This window comes from Hydra vulgaris, chromosome 01, assembly GCF_038396675.1.
Source record: "Hydra vulgaris chromosome 01, alternate assembly HydraT2T_AEP".
Taxonomy (NCBI): Eukaryota; Metazoa; Cnidaria; class Hydrozoa; order Anthoathecata; family Hydridae; genus Hydra; species Hydra vulgaris.
The window spans coordinates 72835001-72849973 of NC_088920.1; the positions used below are offsets into that span (position 1 = coordinate 72835001).

Genomic DNA, 14973 nt, shown 5'->3' on the forward strand with positions numbered 1-14973 from the left:
TTTTGAAGGTGAGGATTCCTAAGTACCAAAACAAATCAAATTCATTTGAAAATTTCCTCATAGAACTAAAAAAGTATGAAGAATCTAATGGAAATGGGAACCTATTTATGTACATCATTTTTTAGTTTTCAGCACTTAAAACTTTGAGGTTGGTTTATTTAAAAAGATAACCTGTGAAAAAAGATAACCTGTGAAAAACGCCTTTTCTCTATTTAAATCAAGTATTTATTAATGTTTTCTAGAAAAAGTGGTACTTAGGAGTTTTGTGTAGAATTTATATATTATGCTTTTTTTTCATTTGCATAACTTTTGTTTAGATTTATCATACATTTTTCATACTTAAGTACAAGACATTTTGTCAAAAAGTCATTAGTTTTTCCAGCACAAAAAATGCAAAAACTACGGGTCCACTTAACTTCTAAAGTTGAAAGACCCCTTATTTTTTATGTCTATTTAAGTCCGATACAACCATGTTAATCATATATAAATATGTAGACAAAAAAAAAAAAAAAAAAATCCCAGGATTGGCTAATAATGAATTCATAATATAAAACTATAATACTCACAGGTGCATAGCAATTTTTGGTATAGTACTTTATATTAACAAATTATCAACAACACCAATAATAAATCAATAGTAATTAAATATACATATTTTGTTAATATTATAATAAAAACAAATAATCATATTATAGTATATATAACAATAATTATCAAAAATATAACTATAAAATATATCTCTTTTAAACACTTCCACTGTTTGTAATCTGTTTGTAATACTGTTTGTATATACATATCTTGTTAATATTGACAATATTCTTAGCAATATATAATCATGTAATGAGTATAACAATATATTTCTTTCGTAAACTCGTTCATTACTTGTGTTCTAGATAAAGTTCCTGTCGTAGTCTTCTCTAGAAAAAAAAATTCTTCAAAATGCTCTTCAACACTCTATGAACTATTTAATGAATAGTTTACTAAATATATTTTTCCTGATTTCTTGACAATAACATCTGTTGTTCCATTTATTAAAAACTCTGGAGAACACTCTGACCTTTCTAATTATTGACCAATCAGTCTTCTTTTTATTATTAGAAAATTCTTTGAGTCTTTATTTAGCAAACTTTTAATATCTTATCTTGAGTACATAAACTTACTCTTCGACAATCAGTACAGATTTTGTTACCCATGTTTTACAGCTGGCATGTTAAGGGTTATAACAGAAAGGTTTTATTATGCATTAGATGGAGGTAACTTTGAAAGATATATTGCTCTTGACACATTAAAGGCTTTTGATAAAGTCTGGTATGCTAGTCTTCTCCTTATGCTCACTTCTAATGTCGTATCTGGTCAAGTTTTTGAGATTATTAAATTATTTTTTTTTGTATTAAACTCATCCTTAATTTTCGACAATCTTCTTGATTTCCATAGCTTTTTGATACTACAAAATTTGCTCCATTTGCTTATCGTTCATAGAGTGTTGAAGAGCATTTTGAAGAATTTTTTTTTCTAGAGAAGACTACGACAGGAACTTTATCTAGAACACAAGTAATGAGGAATGCAGTAGCTTGTGAATTTAACCCCCAAAAAAATTTAGTTATTTACTTTTAACAATCATCACAGTATTGTTGATTTTTCTGTATTGATGAATAACTACTGATTTCTCATGAGTACCACATATACAAGAAATGACTAGCAAGACAAAAAAAGACAACTTTAGCATTTGCTAAAGTTGTCTTTCTTTATCACGCTAGTCAAATTCTTACTCCTGATTCCTCATAAATCTCTAATGCTTTGTAAAACTTTCAGGATTGCAGGGCATTAGCTAATTAATTAGTTATTAGGAATACATTTTGTACAGTTTTTTTGCAATTTTTAGGTTCTTGTTATATCCAACAAAAAATTCTGACATTTGAAAAAGTTTTTTAACTCAATTGATCCAAGCAGATTAAGGATCTCAATTTAAAAATTTGAAATTTTAAAATTTGAATCACAATCCGCAGCAGGAAAAAATTTTTTTTCTCTGTAAATGTAAAGTTATAAAAAAGATTCAATGTGTTCTATTTTAAGCAGTCTTCTTAAGCTGTTTCATGTATATATTGTTTCTTCTTGTGTGAAATGGTAGAGAGAAAATAAGAATGAAAAACAAGTTTTATTTGCAATTAAACTAAGCGAGTTTGATACTTGAAGCAATTTTATTTGCGTAAGTCGCTTTGAAATTTTTTCCTAAAAGTTTGAACTATTGTTGGAATTTTTACAATAAACATTTTCTTTTGAATATTAAAAGAAAAATATGTTTAATAGTAGGGTCAAATCATTATATTTCAACCAATTTAAAGAAAACTTTGTAGGGCACCATCTCTGATTTTCCTGGTTTTTACATATTGTTATGTGCATCATGTAGATAGGTTAAATTTGAAAATTTAGACTTCCAAGTACAACGGTTCGGAAATTATAGCCTTACAAACAGGACACAGTGGCCCCCTCAGTTTACAAATGGTCAAAACAGACTACTTTAGAGCTGTATAACTTTTTTCTCACTTTCAACAAGTGCCTCATTTTTTCTAGAATTATTTTCTGGATAGTTCTCTCTTTAAAAAAGTGGTTTTAATTAACTTGTGTTAATTTAGAAAAAAATTATGACCTCAACTTTGGAAAAAATCATAAAATTGCTAAAATATGCCAAAAAATGAAACTAGCATTATTCTGTTCATCCACAAGTCTTTACAGATAGCTTTTCTGATTAGCTACTACTGTCTGCAATACACAGGCAAAATATAGGCAGCTTGTTGCAGTTTAGAATTTAAATATATCTAAAAGCAAAATGTCCACTTGCCTAAAAAGTCTAATTTTCAGCCATTTTGAGATGCTTGTAAATTTTTCTAACACTTTGTTTTGATCTAAGATTAACAGCATTTAAGACCATTAGACCTAACTATCTGAAAATGCAAACATTATAAACTTGTCAAATGCACACCAAAAATGCCAGCATTTTTAAATTACCCTATTTTTCAATCATCAACGGTTGTATGTGTTACTAAAAACCAGTGCCCCTCTAATTTGCCAACTTACCTATATAAAAGGTGCAACTAATTATAAGTCATTTCTTAATAAAAGGAAAGATATGGTTGGTTGTCCTCTCCTTGATCTGGTCTTTATAGTAGATAGGGGCACAAATAAAGGGGGCAAAACTTTTTAGAGACCTTCATTATGGTTCAAATAAAGGTCTCTAAATTAATTTAGATGTTTAGGTACTTAATACCTAAATATCTAAATTAATTTCAAAATGAAACCATTATTTCTTTAGATTCTATTTTATTATAGGTAATCAGTGGTGTTTATATGGTCTGGACCCCCCCCCCTCTCTCCCCCCCCCCTACTCACTAAGGTGAGGGGGAGGGGGTTTGGGGTGGTACCAATCAAAGGGGGAAGAAGGGCAACTAACTTAAAAAGATATAAACATTCATTTTCTAGCATGAAACATACATAATTCATTTTCTAATGAGTATACAGTTAAGGCCATTAGATCTTTATTGCATTTTTACCATAAGATTCAAATTTTCATAGTAACTATCAAAAACGTGTGTGAGATTTTCCAGCAAATATACAATGTAACGGTAATAATGTAACATAGCATAATTAGGGATGACAAAAATCCCAGACATTTTCAATCCCAGGATTTCAAGATTAAAAAAGTTGTCCCCGGGAAATCCAGAGATATCTCAGGGTTGAATGGAAAAAAACGCAATTGTAGAAAGAGAAGCATAAGAACAACTATTGTTTTAAGTACTTATCAAATACTTAAAAGTGATTAATTTAATTATGATATAAATAAAGTACTTCATTCATTAATGAACCTAAGTACTTTAAATTATAAAACAATACCCTAAATGATAACACAGTATAAATAAAAATAATCACTAAAAATGACATTAATATGCATAAATAAACATGAGTTATTTGTTTTTGAAAGTTATTTGTTTTTACTACCCTAAAAAATTTCGAAATCCATACTTGTTGGCTGTGTAGATAATATATAATAACCATATTTTTTTAAAGGTGATCTAATCATAAGCTACTACTTTCAAATAACAGTATTTTAAAAGTTATTTTATACCTTTATATTTTGTGTTCGTATTGCTACTAATCTTTTTTCCATCACTTCATTTAATTTGTTCATTTTAATTGTTTTGACATAATTCTACTCAAGTCTGCTGCTGTTATTGTATCTGTCGAGTTTAAACACTTTATCAAGTTTATCATAATTTTTTTTATTTTGGGTACTTGTATTTGGTAGAAAAACTTCTGGAATTTTTTATAAAGTAACCTGGCAATGAAGATATACTAAGCTCCTTAACGGTGTTCTCTTAAATTCGGTGACTCTAAGCATTATACAATTGTTTTCCGATTTCAGATTGTTACTCATTTATTTTTGTCAACATAAACTTTTATGCATTGTCAGAAGAAATTAAAGTTATGTCTTGTCGACAAAGTGCTACCACAGTTGCTTTATTGGGAGTAAAAGTACAACTAAATCATATATAATTCTACATTCTTTCTTGTTCATCTTAATTGAATCATCAATGTTAGAATCCAGTTCTAAATCTAGAAGTACCTTTTTAGAACAGAAATTTTTTTAATTTTGACTTCTCATTTAAGCTGCTCCATCGGGTTTTGCAATCCATGATTAAATGGATGATCATTCTAAACTCAATTTTTACATATTTTGGTAAATAATTTTCATTTTTTTGTTTGGGGACCTTTTAAACATTTTAATAATTTTCCTGATGTTTTTGTTATAACCAATTATTTTAACTTCAGATGTTTCATTAACTAGCAATAAATCATTTGAATCTTGAATATAATCTTTTTCTTCAAAAACAATTTTTACTTAAAATAACGATAACTAAAGTTTATTTAATAAACCTTATGTATTTGGATAACTTCATCAGTTGAACGGACGTTAAGTAAACTTTTGTAGTTTAATAAACCTTCTATATTTTGATAACTTCATTAATTAAACTTTTGTAAATCACGCACACATTTGTAATTAAATTGAGAGGACATAAAAATGAAATTAAAATGTAATTTGTAAATCACGCAAACATTAGAATTAGAATGAATTAGAAAATTCAAAATAAAAAGGTATTTCTTTTATTAAAAATGTTTGATCTTCCAATTAGCAACTGCTAAAATTCTGTTTATTTTTAATAATATATTAGTTTTAATATTATAGTATATATACATTTGTTATATGTTTAATCGTACAAAATATGTACAATTAAACATATAGAAAATGTATATATTGTATAATATTGCAAATAAGCAAAATGTTTTTAGTTAGCATTTTCAATATACAGAAAGGAGGAGAATAAAAAGGAGACATTGCAAAGAGGATAAACAGGATAAACCAAGCAGCTACATTCCAAAGCCTATATTTACATTTTATGATGTCTAAATTTCTTAAATACAAATTAAGCTGAAACTTTTTGTACTTTTACTTTTTTTAAGACAATCCCAAAATCCCTGGAAATTTCGGAGACTCATCCCGGGATTTTGCTCTAACATTTACATATATTTCATAATATAATTTTTATCACTTAATAAGTTTTATTGTGTAAATTTTAAATAAAATGTGTGTTTTAAATTGAATTAAATAAATGTAGTGTGCCTTAGAATGTGCCTTAAAACTTAAAATGTAGTGTGCTTTGAAAGAGCTTTTGTTGCAGTATGCTATTTTAGAATTATTGTAGTAATGGTTTTTAGGGGGTGCGGGTAGACTCATTCACCACACAAGGCAGAGAAATAATTTCAAGTAACAAATTTTAATATGTTCTTTAAATAAACTTAAGGTATATACTGTAAATTAAAAAAAAGTTTGTTTTTTGTATCTAAAAAATAAACTTTTCTATTTGTTTATTAAATAAAATAAAAGCATAAAATAAATACATAAAAGTTGATGTAAATTTTCATTTTTATATTTTAAACAAATAAAACATGAATTATATGTTTCATAACTATGTATTATTTTTAAAATTTTTATTTTGTTATTTTCAGTGTACTTTACCAGCAAATTTATTTCTCCAATAGTATTTTAAATTTCCTTGATAAAAAACATTCTTAATTTTTATAAATTACGAGTGTTGTCCCAGAACTACCTGACCTAACAAAGAAAACACAAAAATGTTGAATAAAAAATAACCATGGCTGAAAGCCTTAACCTTTCAAAGCTTAACTCTGAAACTTAATTTTTTTTCTTTTTTCTTTTCAGATTAACAATCATTAATAGTTAACATTTTCAGTAAATTTTTAATATGGAGAAAATTGGTCATTGTTATGTCATTCAATATTTTTATTTAAAAGGTCTCAGTCCAATTGATATTAAAAGTGAATTAGATTCAAAATCATACTGGACGATTGTCGATTGAAAGTGCGCAAGATAGCTTATATGGCAGGCATAAAAAAGTGCTGTATGTCGCATATTGACCGAAAATTTGGACATGAAAAAGCTGTGCGCACGATGGGCGCAGCATTTACTCACAATCAACCAAAAACAACATTGTGAGGATGTTTCGATGAATTTCCACACAGTCAAAATAATGGACCAAAAGGGGGAGAATTGGCTCCAAAGAAGGCAAAAACAACTTCATCAAATGGAAAAGTTATGGCATTAGTTTTTTTGAAAGCGTGTGTGATAATTTTCATAGATTATCTTCAAAAAAAAACCCATCAATAGCGCATATTATGCAAACTTATTGCAGCATTTGAGCAAAGAAATCAAGGAAAAATGTCCCATTGGGCAAAGAAGAAAGTGTTGTTTCATCAAGACAATGCACCAGTTTACACATTTGTTATTGCCATGGCTAAAATTAATGAATTAAAGTTTGAATTTCTTCCTCACACACCCTATTCACCAGAGTTAGCCCCCTCAGATTATTTTCTACTTCTAAACTTGAAAAATGGCTTGGTGGGAGAATATTTTTTACAAATGAAGAGGTAGAGTCTGGGGTTGTATTCAACCAGTCCAGGGTATTATTCAACCATCAGGTTGAATAATACCCTGGGTTGGACAAGGTCCAAAATGTAAATGTAGTCAGACCTGCTCTAGCTGCTGAGTTTGGGTTGTATTGTTGTAAGGTTTTATCTCTTTCTCTTTTTTATTAATACTATTATAGTCGCTGCTCAAAGAAACTTTCATCTGTTGTTCAATCAACTAAAACTCAATCTTGCATAACGTCTCATTCAGCAAAGTCGCATCTTTTTGATGTATCTCAGCTAAAAACTAATTATTAAACTTAACTAGTTCTCCCAAATCTCTCTGACTTATATAGTTTTTTAAGTCTATTGCCAGTTGTTTTCTTACACTTCTGGTAGGGACTGTTCTATTCTTTTGAATCTTTTAATTGAGTCACACAATCACAGCCAGTTAGGTAAACTCATTGGACATTACCTGATGGTAGGAATTTTGTGTTTACAAGTTGCATACACTAAATGCTTAACTGGAAACATTGACTCAAATGTCTAAATTTCTTGAAATTGCATTTTCAAAATTCTTCAAGACTGGCTTGGTGGTAAATAAATAAAACCAATAAATAGAAAATCTGAGATTTACTGTAATACCTCTATCTATAGGATCTATAGGACTATAGGATCTATAGGACTTGCTGTAATTCTGCTAAATAGAGAAGTAGTGGTCAAAGATGCAGTATGGTTGCGGCTGGTGAGTTTGTGAGTGATACACATCATATTAATATAATTGAACTGGATTTGATACTTCATGGAATGAATTCAGCAAGTCAGAAAGAAAAGGAATTAAATTAATTTACTTAAATTATTATTAGGAATTAAATTAATTTACTTAAATAAACTAATGTATAGTGGTAGTAAGACCAGGGTGGATAAATGTCATTTTAAATGAAGAATAATGTTTAACAAGCTTCTAAGAAGAGGCATGCAGTTGCATGCCTCTTCAATGCGGTAGTTTTGTAGTGGTAGAGCGCTTGTATCATAAGCGAGAAATTACGAGTTCTATTTCTACCATGTCTCTTGTAGTACTGTGCTTAACTTGTTTCTATGTGCAGCGGCCTTGTTCATTAAGGTTCATGTTTGGGAGTTTTTTGACTCGAAAAGCCTCCTCAACTGTAGTGGCCAGCCAATACCAAACTAATAGTAGCGCTTCAAATATAAAACATTTCATCATTTAAAGGATTAAGCTGACATTGTGTGATGTAAAAAGTTACTAGCTTTGAGCTTTTATTTAAAAGCTTTATTTAAGAACTACAAAAGTAAGTTTTTTATGCTTTTATTTTCTCTGGTTTATTTTTATTAATTTTATAATTATGTTAAGATTTTGTTTCTCTTTTCAGTTTATGATTTGATTATTTTTAATTTTTTCTTAAGTTTAGTTTGGCTTTTTCAGCAAATTTTTGAAAACTTGCAATTTATAAAACATGCAAATAGCTCTGGCAAAGATGTCAAAAACAAAATATTATATGCATGATCAGAAAAAGCATGCAACTGCACAGCTCTCCCTAGAAGGCCTGTGTAAAGCCTCTAAAAGTTTTGCAATTGTTGATACAAATGTGGCTAAACATGATTAAAATTATGAATGAAACAAGATATAAATGATTCATTCAATAGGTAATTTTGATGTCTCTCAGGCATTCTAACTTTGTTTTCAAAATAACAAGGATTGCATAAGGTGGTTTCAGTAGCAATCAAGAATTGTAGCCAGTACAACTCTATTAATCTGTGCCCAGTGAAATAGAAGCATAGGAAATGGAAATAAAAAAATAGTAATAGAAAAAATAGAAATGCAAACCATTAAGTGTAAAGCTGAATAAGAAACCAATTGCTCTCAATGTAGCATATAAGTACAGATCTATACTTATCGATAATTGACTAATAAAATTTTTTGCTAAAAATGGACCAGTATATCTTCTAATAGGCAATGAATTTCAGTATGAATTTCAATGTACTGCCAGTATATCTTCTAATAGACAATTAATATCAGTCCAACATGTTAGTATGATTTGCTGAAAAATGTTTTTGTTGGAAAAATGAGTTGTCAATTTAAGATATCGAGCAGTTGATTGAGCTCAAGGGAATTATATAGTAGAACTCATGCACAGAAAAATTAAAAGGACAGTTGCACATTCATGTTATTTGTTTGATCTGTCAGTCTTGCTATACCATCTGACAATATCATCAGATAGTAAGTCCATCTCAGCTCAATATAATAAAAGCATCATATTTTATTCTAAGTATCGATATATGGAGAAAAGCAGGCAAATGACATAAACAAACTATTCAAAGAGGGTAACAATAAATGTGTAAAACTCAAGAGATAAAATGTGATCAGCCATGGTCAAAGTTTTCTAAATTTTGCATTAATAATTTAACAGATCGCGTGCCCACGTGCAAGAAAGAGAAGTTTCCAGTAATAATAAATGTAGTTGTTGATTTGTAATAATAATTAATTGTTAAAATTGGTTTTAAACAGATTTAAAAAAAATTTAATTTCATTAACAAATTTTATTTATTTCCTTTTTTTTATTACTTGGTAGTTACTTTTATAGTTCAAAAAAAAAAAATTTTCTAAGAAAAAGTAAAAATGCATGTATTACCATAATATTTTTATCATGTAACTTTATTTATTTGTTTTATTATATTTGCTACAAGTGTAATCCACAAATGATGAAATATTGATCATGTTTTTTAAGTAGGAGCGTAGTGGCAGTGGTTCCTACACACATGGACAACTTGCCATTCAATATAAACTTGACAACGAGTTTGAACTGGTTTTTGTGGTAAGAAAGATAAATGTTGTATTTTTTATCTAAATTTTTATTGCATATAATTATGTAGTTAAAGAAAAATTATGCATAGTTAAATAATGCATAATTAATATGTATAATTTATTATTAAAATTTAATCTAATAATATTTAATATTATATTTATTATTTTATAATTATTATTACTTTTTTTACTTTGTTGGAAAAAATGTCAGTTTTTTATTTTATATATGATTTGTGTAAACTTGGGTAAAAGTTAACGGTTTAGCTTCATATTCAAATATTAAAATTTTTTAATTTTTAGATAATTTTTTACACTATCAATATAGAGAAATTAAAAATAATGACTGTTTAGCTAATTAAATTTTAGGCTAAATTTTAGAATAACTTAAATTAAATTTGTTAAAAAGATTTTCCTTTTTTTTAACATATTTAAAAAAGTTTTGTCGTAATGTGAATGGCTTAACACGTAGGTAAAATTCTAATGGTGTAATGGTTCTTAGCTGACTTGGCCTGAGAAGGCATATAAAAGAAATAATAAGATAACTATAAACACAGTTAAAAAACTGATAACACCCAATTTAACCTGATCAATAATTTAAAATGTTTCCATATACAGTAATATCATAAAAAAATGCATAGTTTGCCTCCACAAAAAACTTTTCTAATTTCATTCAAATGTTCCCAAGAATTCCCATTAAAAAAACAGAAATAATATTAAAGTGTTGTGGTGAAAACAAATTTTTTTTGTAAACCAGGAATCCAAAGATTAAAAAGTAAAACCATGCTTTAAAACCATCCTTGCGAACAAAAATAGCTTTTTAATTGGTTTTGCACGTTTCTTTTGTATAATAAAAACATAATACTTTTAACAAATAAAATTTGATGTATTTTAGCAAATGCATGAAAATTTTAGTAGTAAACATTTATATTTAATATATACTATAATTATACTTTTATGTATATCAAACAAACATCTACAGCTCAGATATCATTGAACACTCTTGCTAAAAATATGCATACAGAAAAATAAAAATTTAGTGTATATATATATATATATATATATATATATATATATATATATATATATATATATATATATATATATTTTGTAGGAATTGTGTTAATATTTCCAGTAAGAGTGCTCAATACAGTGTGTTATATAATTAGTAGAGCAAATAATGTAGTGAAAACTAAATAATTAATAATATATAATTCAATTACATAACTAAAAGTTTCACGCAATAGCGATCATCATATATAACAACAACAAAAAAGTAACAACAAAAATTATATACAAAAAAATGCTGTGTAGTGTTTGCCTTGATGACAATAAAGTCCTTTATTAGTAATTTATTTTCATGGCGGATTTTGATGCAAGCTCGGTTTGTTTGTTAAGCAAATTTAATGGTGATGTAATAATGTGGTATTTTTCTGTCAAGCATATATATATATATATATATATATATATATATATATATATATATATATATATATATATATATATATATATATATATATATATATATATATATTAAAATAATATATATATATATATATATATATATATATATATATATATATATATATATATATATATATATATATATATATATATATATATATATATATATATGTACACTATTGACAGTAAATTTGAGTGAGGTTATAAATTTATGCTTTTAAAGTATAACTGTTTTGAAAATGTTTCTTTTTTTAACTTCAACGAGTGACTGAATGTTTTAGTTCATGATTATAGTATAATATATATAAGTTTTTTAATTTTAAAAAATTGTTTTTTATATTAAAACTTTATTTTACTGTTAAAATTGGGTAAAAGAAAGGAGTTAAGCATTTTACTGGTAAACTATAATTTTACTTAAAATTATAGTTTACCATTAAAAGATTCCTGTTCTTAAGTCTTTCAAAAACAATGAAAATTTCAAAATTCTGTGTGCTAAGGACATTGCTATGATATAAAGCTAATAAATAACAAGACAGAGAAATAAAAATGATTTTCTTATCAAATAGAAGATACACTGCCGAAAAATAATTTCTGGGTACAATCAGTTTAATGAAGTTTTTTTTGTTTTTTTATTCTGATTCACTTCCAATAAGGCTGCAAGCAACGACTATTAAGTTGGGAGTAAAAAAAGAATAGAGGTATAGAGCAAGGAAACGGTTAACAGAAGACTGGAAAAGTTGAAGGAGTCAGAAAAATATTAAGGTGGAAGTGAGTTCCAAAGCGTTAAAGTGCGAGGACAAAAACTAGACAAATAAAAGTTTTTAGAGCATGCAGATACAGTAAAAAAATAAGACTTTGCTGAATGACGAGTCAAGCGAGATTGAATTTTAGTTGATGGAACTACAGATTCCATAATTTGCATCTCTGCCACGGTATACATTACTAATTTAAGTCAAGGGTATAAGAAGGTAGCGATAAAAAAAACGTCTTTACTTTATTCAAACCTGATTTCCAACTGCATAGTAAGATCATCAACAAAATTATTTATCCCTCTTTTATCTATTGAGCGACAGCAATTTTTCAAAGTTGTAATGCATGAATAAACTAAACTAATGCATATGCTTTTCTCCACATTTAGAATAGTAGGTGTTTCAGATACTGCATTTAAAATATGAGTCACAGTTTATAATTGCACTTGTGTTTCAGTTAGGCAAGTCAGTGACACTTTTATTCAGTTTTTTCTGTGTGCACACAACTAGAGCTTGATTTATAGAACCATGATTTTTTTCTAATCAAATAATGAGTGAAAAAACAACTGTTTTATGAGCTTTGCTAATTAATGTCACAAGAATTGGTTGGTTGGTTAACAGCTGATTTCAAATAAAGTTAAATTTTATGAGCACAGCAGCCTACCCAATCAATTTCAAGAAGTTGAAGTGCTCACGGCATAATAGAAATAGTGTCAGTTTTAGATCGTTAAATATTATCTAAAGTCAAGTCAAACTTTTGAAAACAGGTTACTTTATAATTTCTTCAGTGGAAGTAGCTTTGTGACAAGCATTTAATATTTCCAGATTTAGAACTGATAAAGAGCATAATTCTAAAACCCATGAGGATGAAATAAAATGTCAAATAAAATCAAGGTAATTATGCCATTGTGGGCCTTAAAGCAATAAAAAGTGATGCTATGTTCGGAAATAACCTGCTGTTTTATACTTTGTTGTAAGCTATTATATAGTTCATCAACCATATCACTTAAATTTAGATATAAAGTGGTCGGGTGCGGTGAATGATATTGCCCATGAGTAAACACCAAGCACAAATCGATAAATCAAGATCGAGAAGCTGTCTCAAATGATCTTTCATCTTCAATTACAAATCTAAGCATTCCATAATCATTCTTTTTTTAATAACTATATCTATTCGAGGTTTAATAAAATGTGAGTTTAATGAACAGCCTGGTGATTTTCAATTATGTTATCAGAATTTTTTTTTTGTATCAGATGCACACTTTTTAACTTCTTTGTGTAGCTTTTTATGGTCACTTTTTAAATGGTTCTATAGATGAGATAAAGTTCCAGTTTTCTGAACAGAAAATTTTTTATTGCAATTTTTTTGTTTGCATTACCAGAATGTTCCTTTTTTTTTTCAAAGAATTAAAATGTTATTATATATTTAAAATTAATATATATATATCTCAATTGACAAAAACTTTTCCAATTATTTGTTGTGATAAATATAAAATTTAAAACCATGACCAAAAATATAATGAAAAAAAAATTAAACTTTATATTTAGTTTTAATAAAAACAATCAAAGAAATGAAGAAAGTAATTCAACTTTAAAGATGTGTGTACATTTTTTTTTAGTGTTTTATAGTCTCACAGTGCATACACTTCTGTTAACAATTTGTGTCAACATAATGTTAAAGTGTCTACACTTCTGTCAACATAAAAGATACTGTTGTAGTCAATAAAGTTAAACAAAAAATGTAAAATTACCAAGTCTTATAAAAACTACTACTTTATAAAAATCTGTTGTTCTGTATTTTTTATGCAAAAACAAATATACATTTTAAGATTTCATTTTTAATTTTAATTTATAAAAGTTTTTTTTATATAACAACAATATTTAGAATAAGAAAAAATTTTATTTTTGAAAGTTTTGTTTAGGTTGGATATCAAAACATATTACGTCTTTCATACATTGACAAACTCCTTTTTGATATACAGTTAGAATTTAGAGATCGTTATAAGAATCAAATCATACGCAGTTTGTTTTCTTCGTTTAACTTTCAAGAAATATTTGTCAATATATTGGCAGAAAATGAACAATCCAGCAAGATGGCCAAACGTGAAATGAAGTCATTTGCTGATTCAAACTGTGCAAAAAAAATCATGAAACAGCGTGGCACTTTAGAATTAAATAATACAAAAAAAGACGAAAAAAAAATAAAGAGTGATGGTTGGTTTTTTATTGTATTTAGTTTTTACTTAAAAAGTTTACAAAGATTTTTATAACATAGTATATATTTAATAAAAACTAATTGGTTTTAAGTTATAATAATAACTTCTTAATATAAATAAAAAAGTGAAAAATGGTATAATAGTAAAAAAGACTGACAAAATAATTTTTAAAAACAATTTAAAAAAATGTTTGATCAGATCATATGAGGTCAATTATAAAAACAAAAATGAAACCAGATTACCCTGTTTATCATTAAACTGGATACAACAACTAGCAAAACAATAGCAAAAAAATTAAATTCAAGATAAAAAATCAATATTCTGTTAAAGATTCATCTATGTTAAAGAACATTGAATATTGAACTTTTCAAATTGCAAAATCAAAGATCAACAATTAAATGCTCTCTTAAAGTTGCACATGATTCATATGTTTAATGATACATATTAACTTATCAAATAGGTTTTAAAATCATTTCCTTTTCACAGTGATATACCTTTGTCGGTGAAAAGTACAAGTTCACATATTTTTAAATTAAGACCTACTTGTATATATATATATATATATATATATATATATATATATATATATATATATATATATATATATATATATATATATATATTTAAACATCTTCGCTTCCAACAAGGCTGCAAGCAACCACTAATTAAAGTTGGAAGTTATTGAGAAAGAAAAGATAAAGATTGTAAAGCAAGATAACGATTGACGGATGACTTGAAGGATTGC

At 27.0% G+C, this 14973-nt stretch overlaps 1 protein-coding gene across 1 annotated transcript in view; it reads left to right on the forward strand.

Annotated features, from left to right (window-relative positions):
• The window catches only part of LOC100203704 (signal recognition particle receptor subunit alpha homolog), a 37508-nt gene that overhangs the window by 1353 nt on the left and 21182 nt on the right, over positions 1-14973 (forward strand). The window contains exons 2-3 of the mRNA XM_065789124.1: positions 9729-9812; positions 13935-14226. Of these exons, the coding sequence (XP_065645196.1) occupies positions 9729-9812; positions 13935-14226 (376 nt within the window). The remainder of the gene's footprint in view (positions 1-9728; positions 9813-13934; positions 14227-14973) is intronic.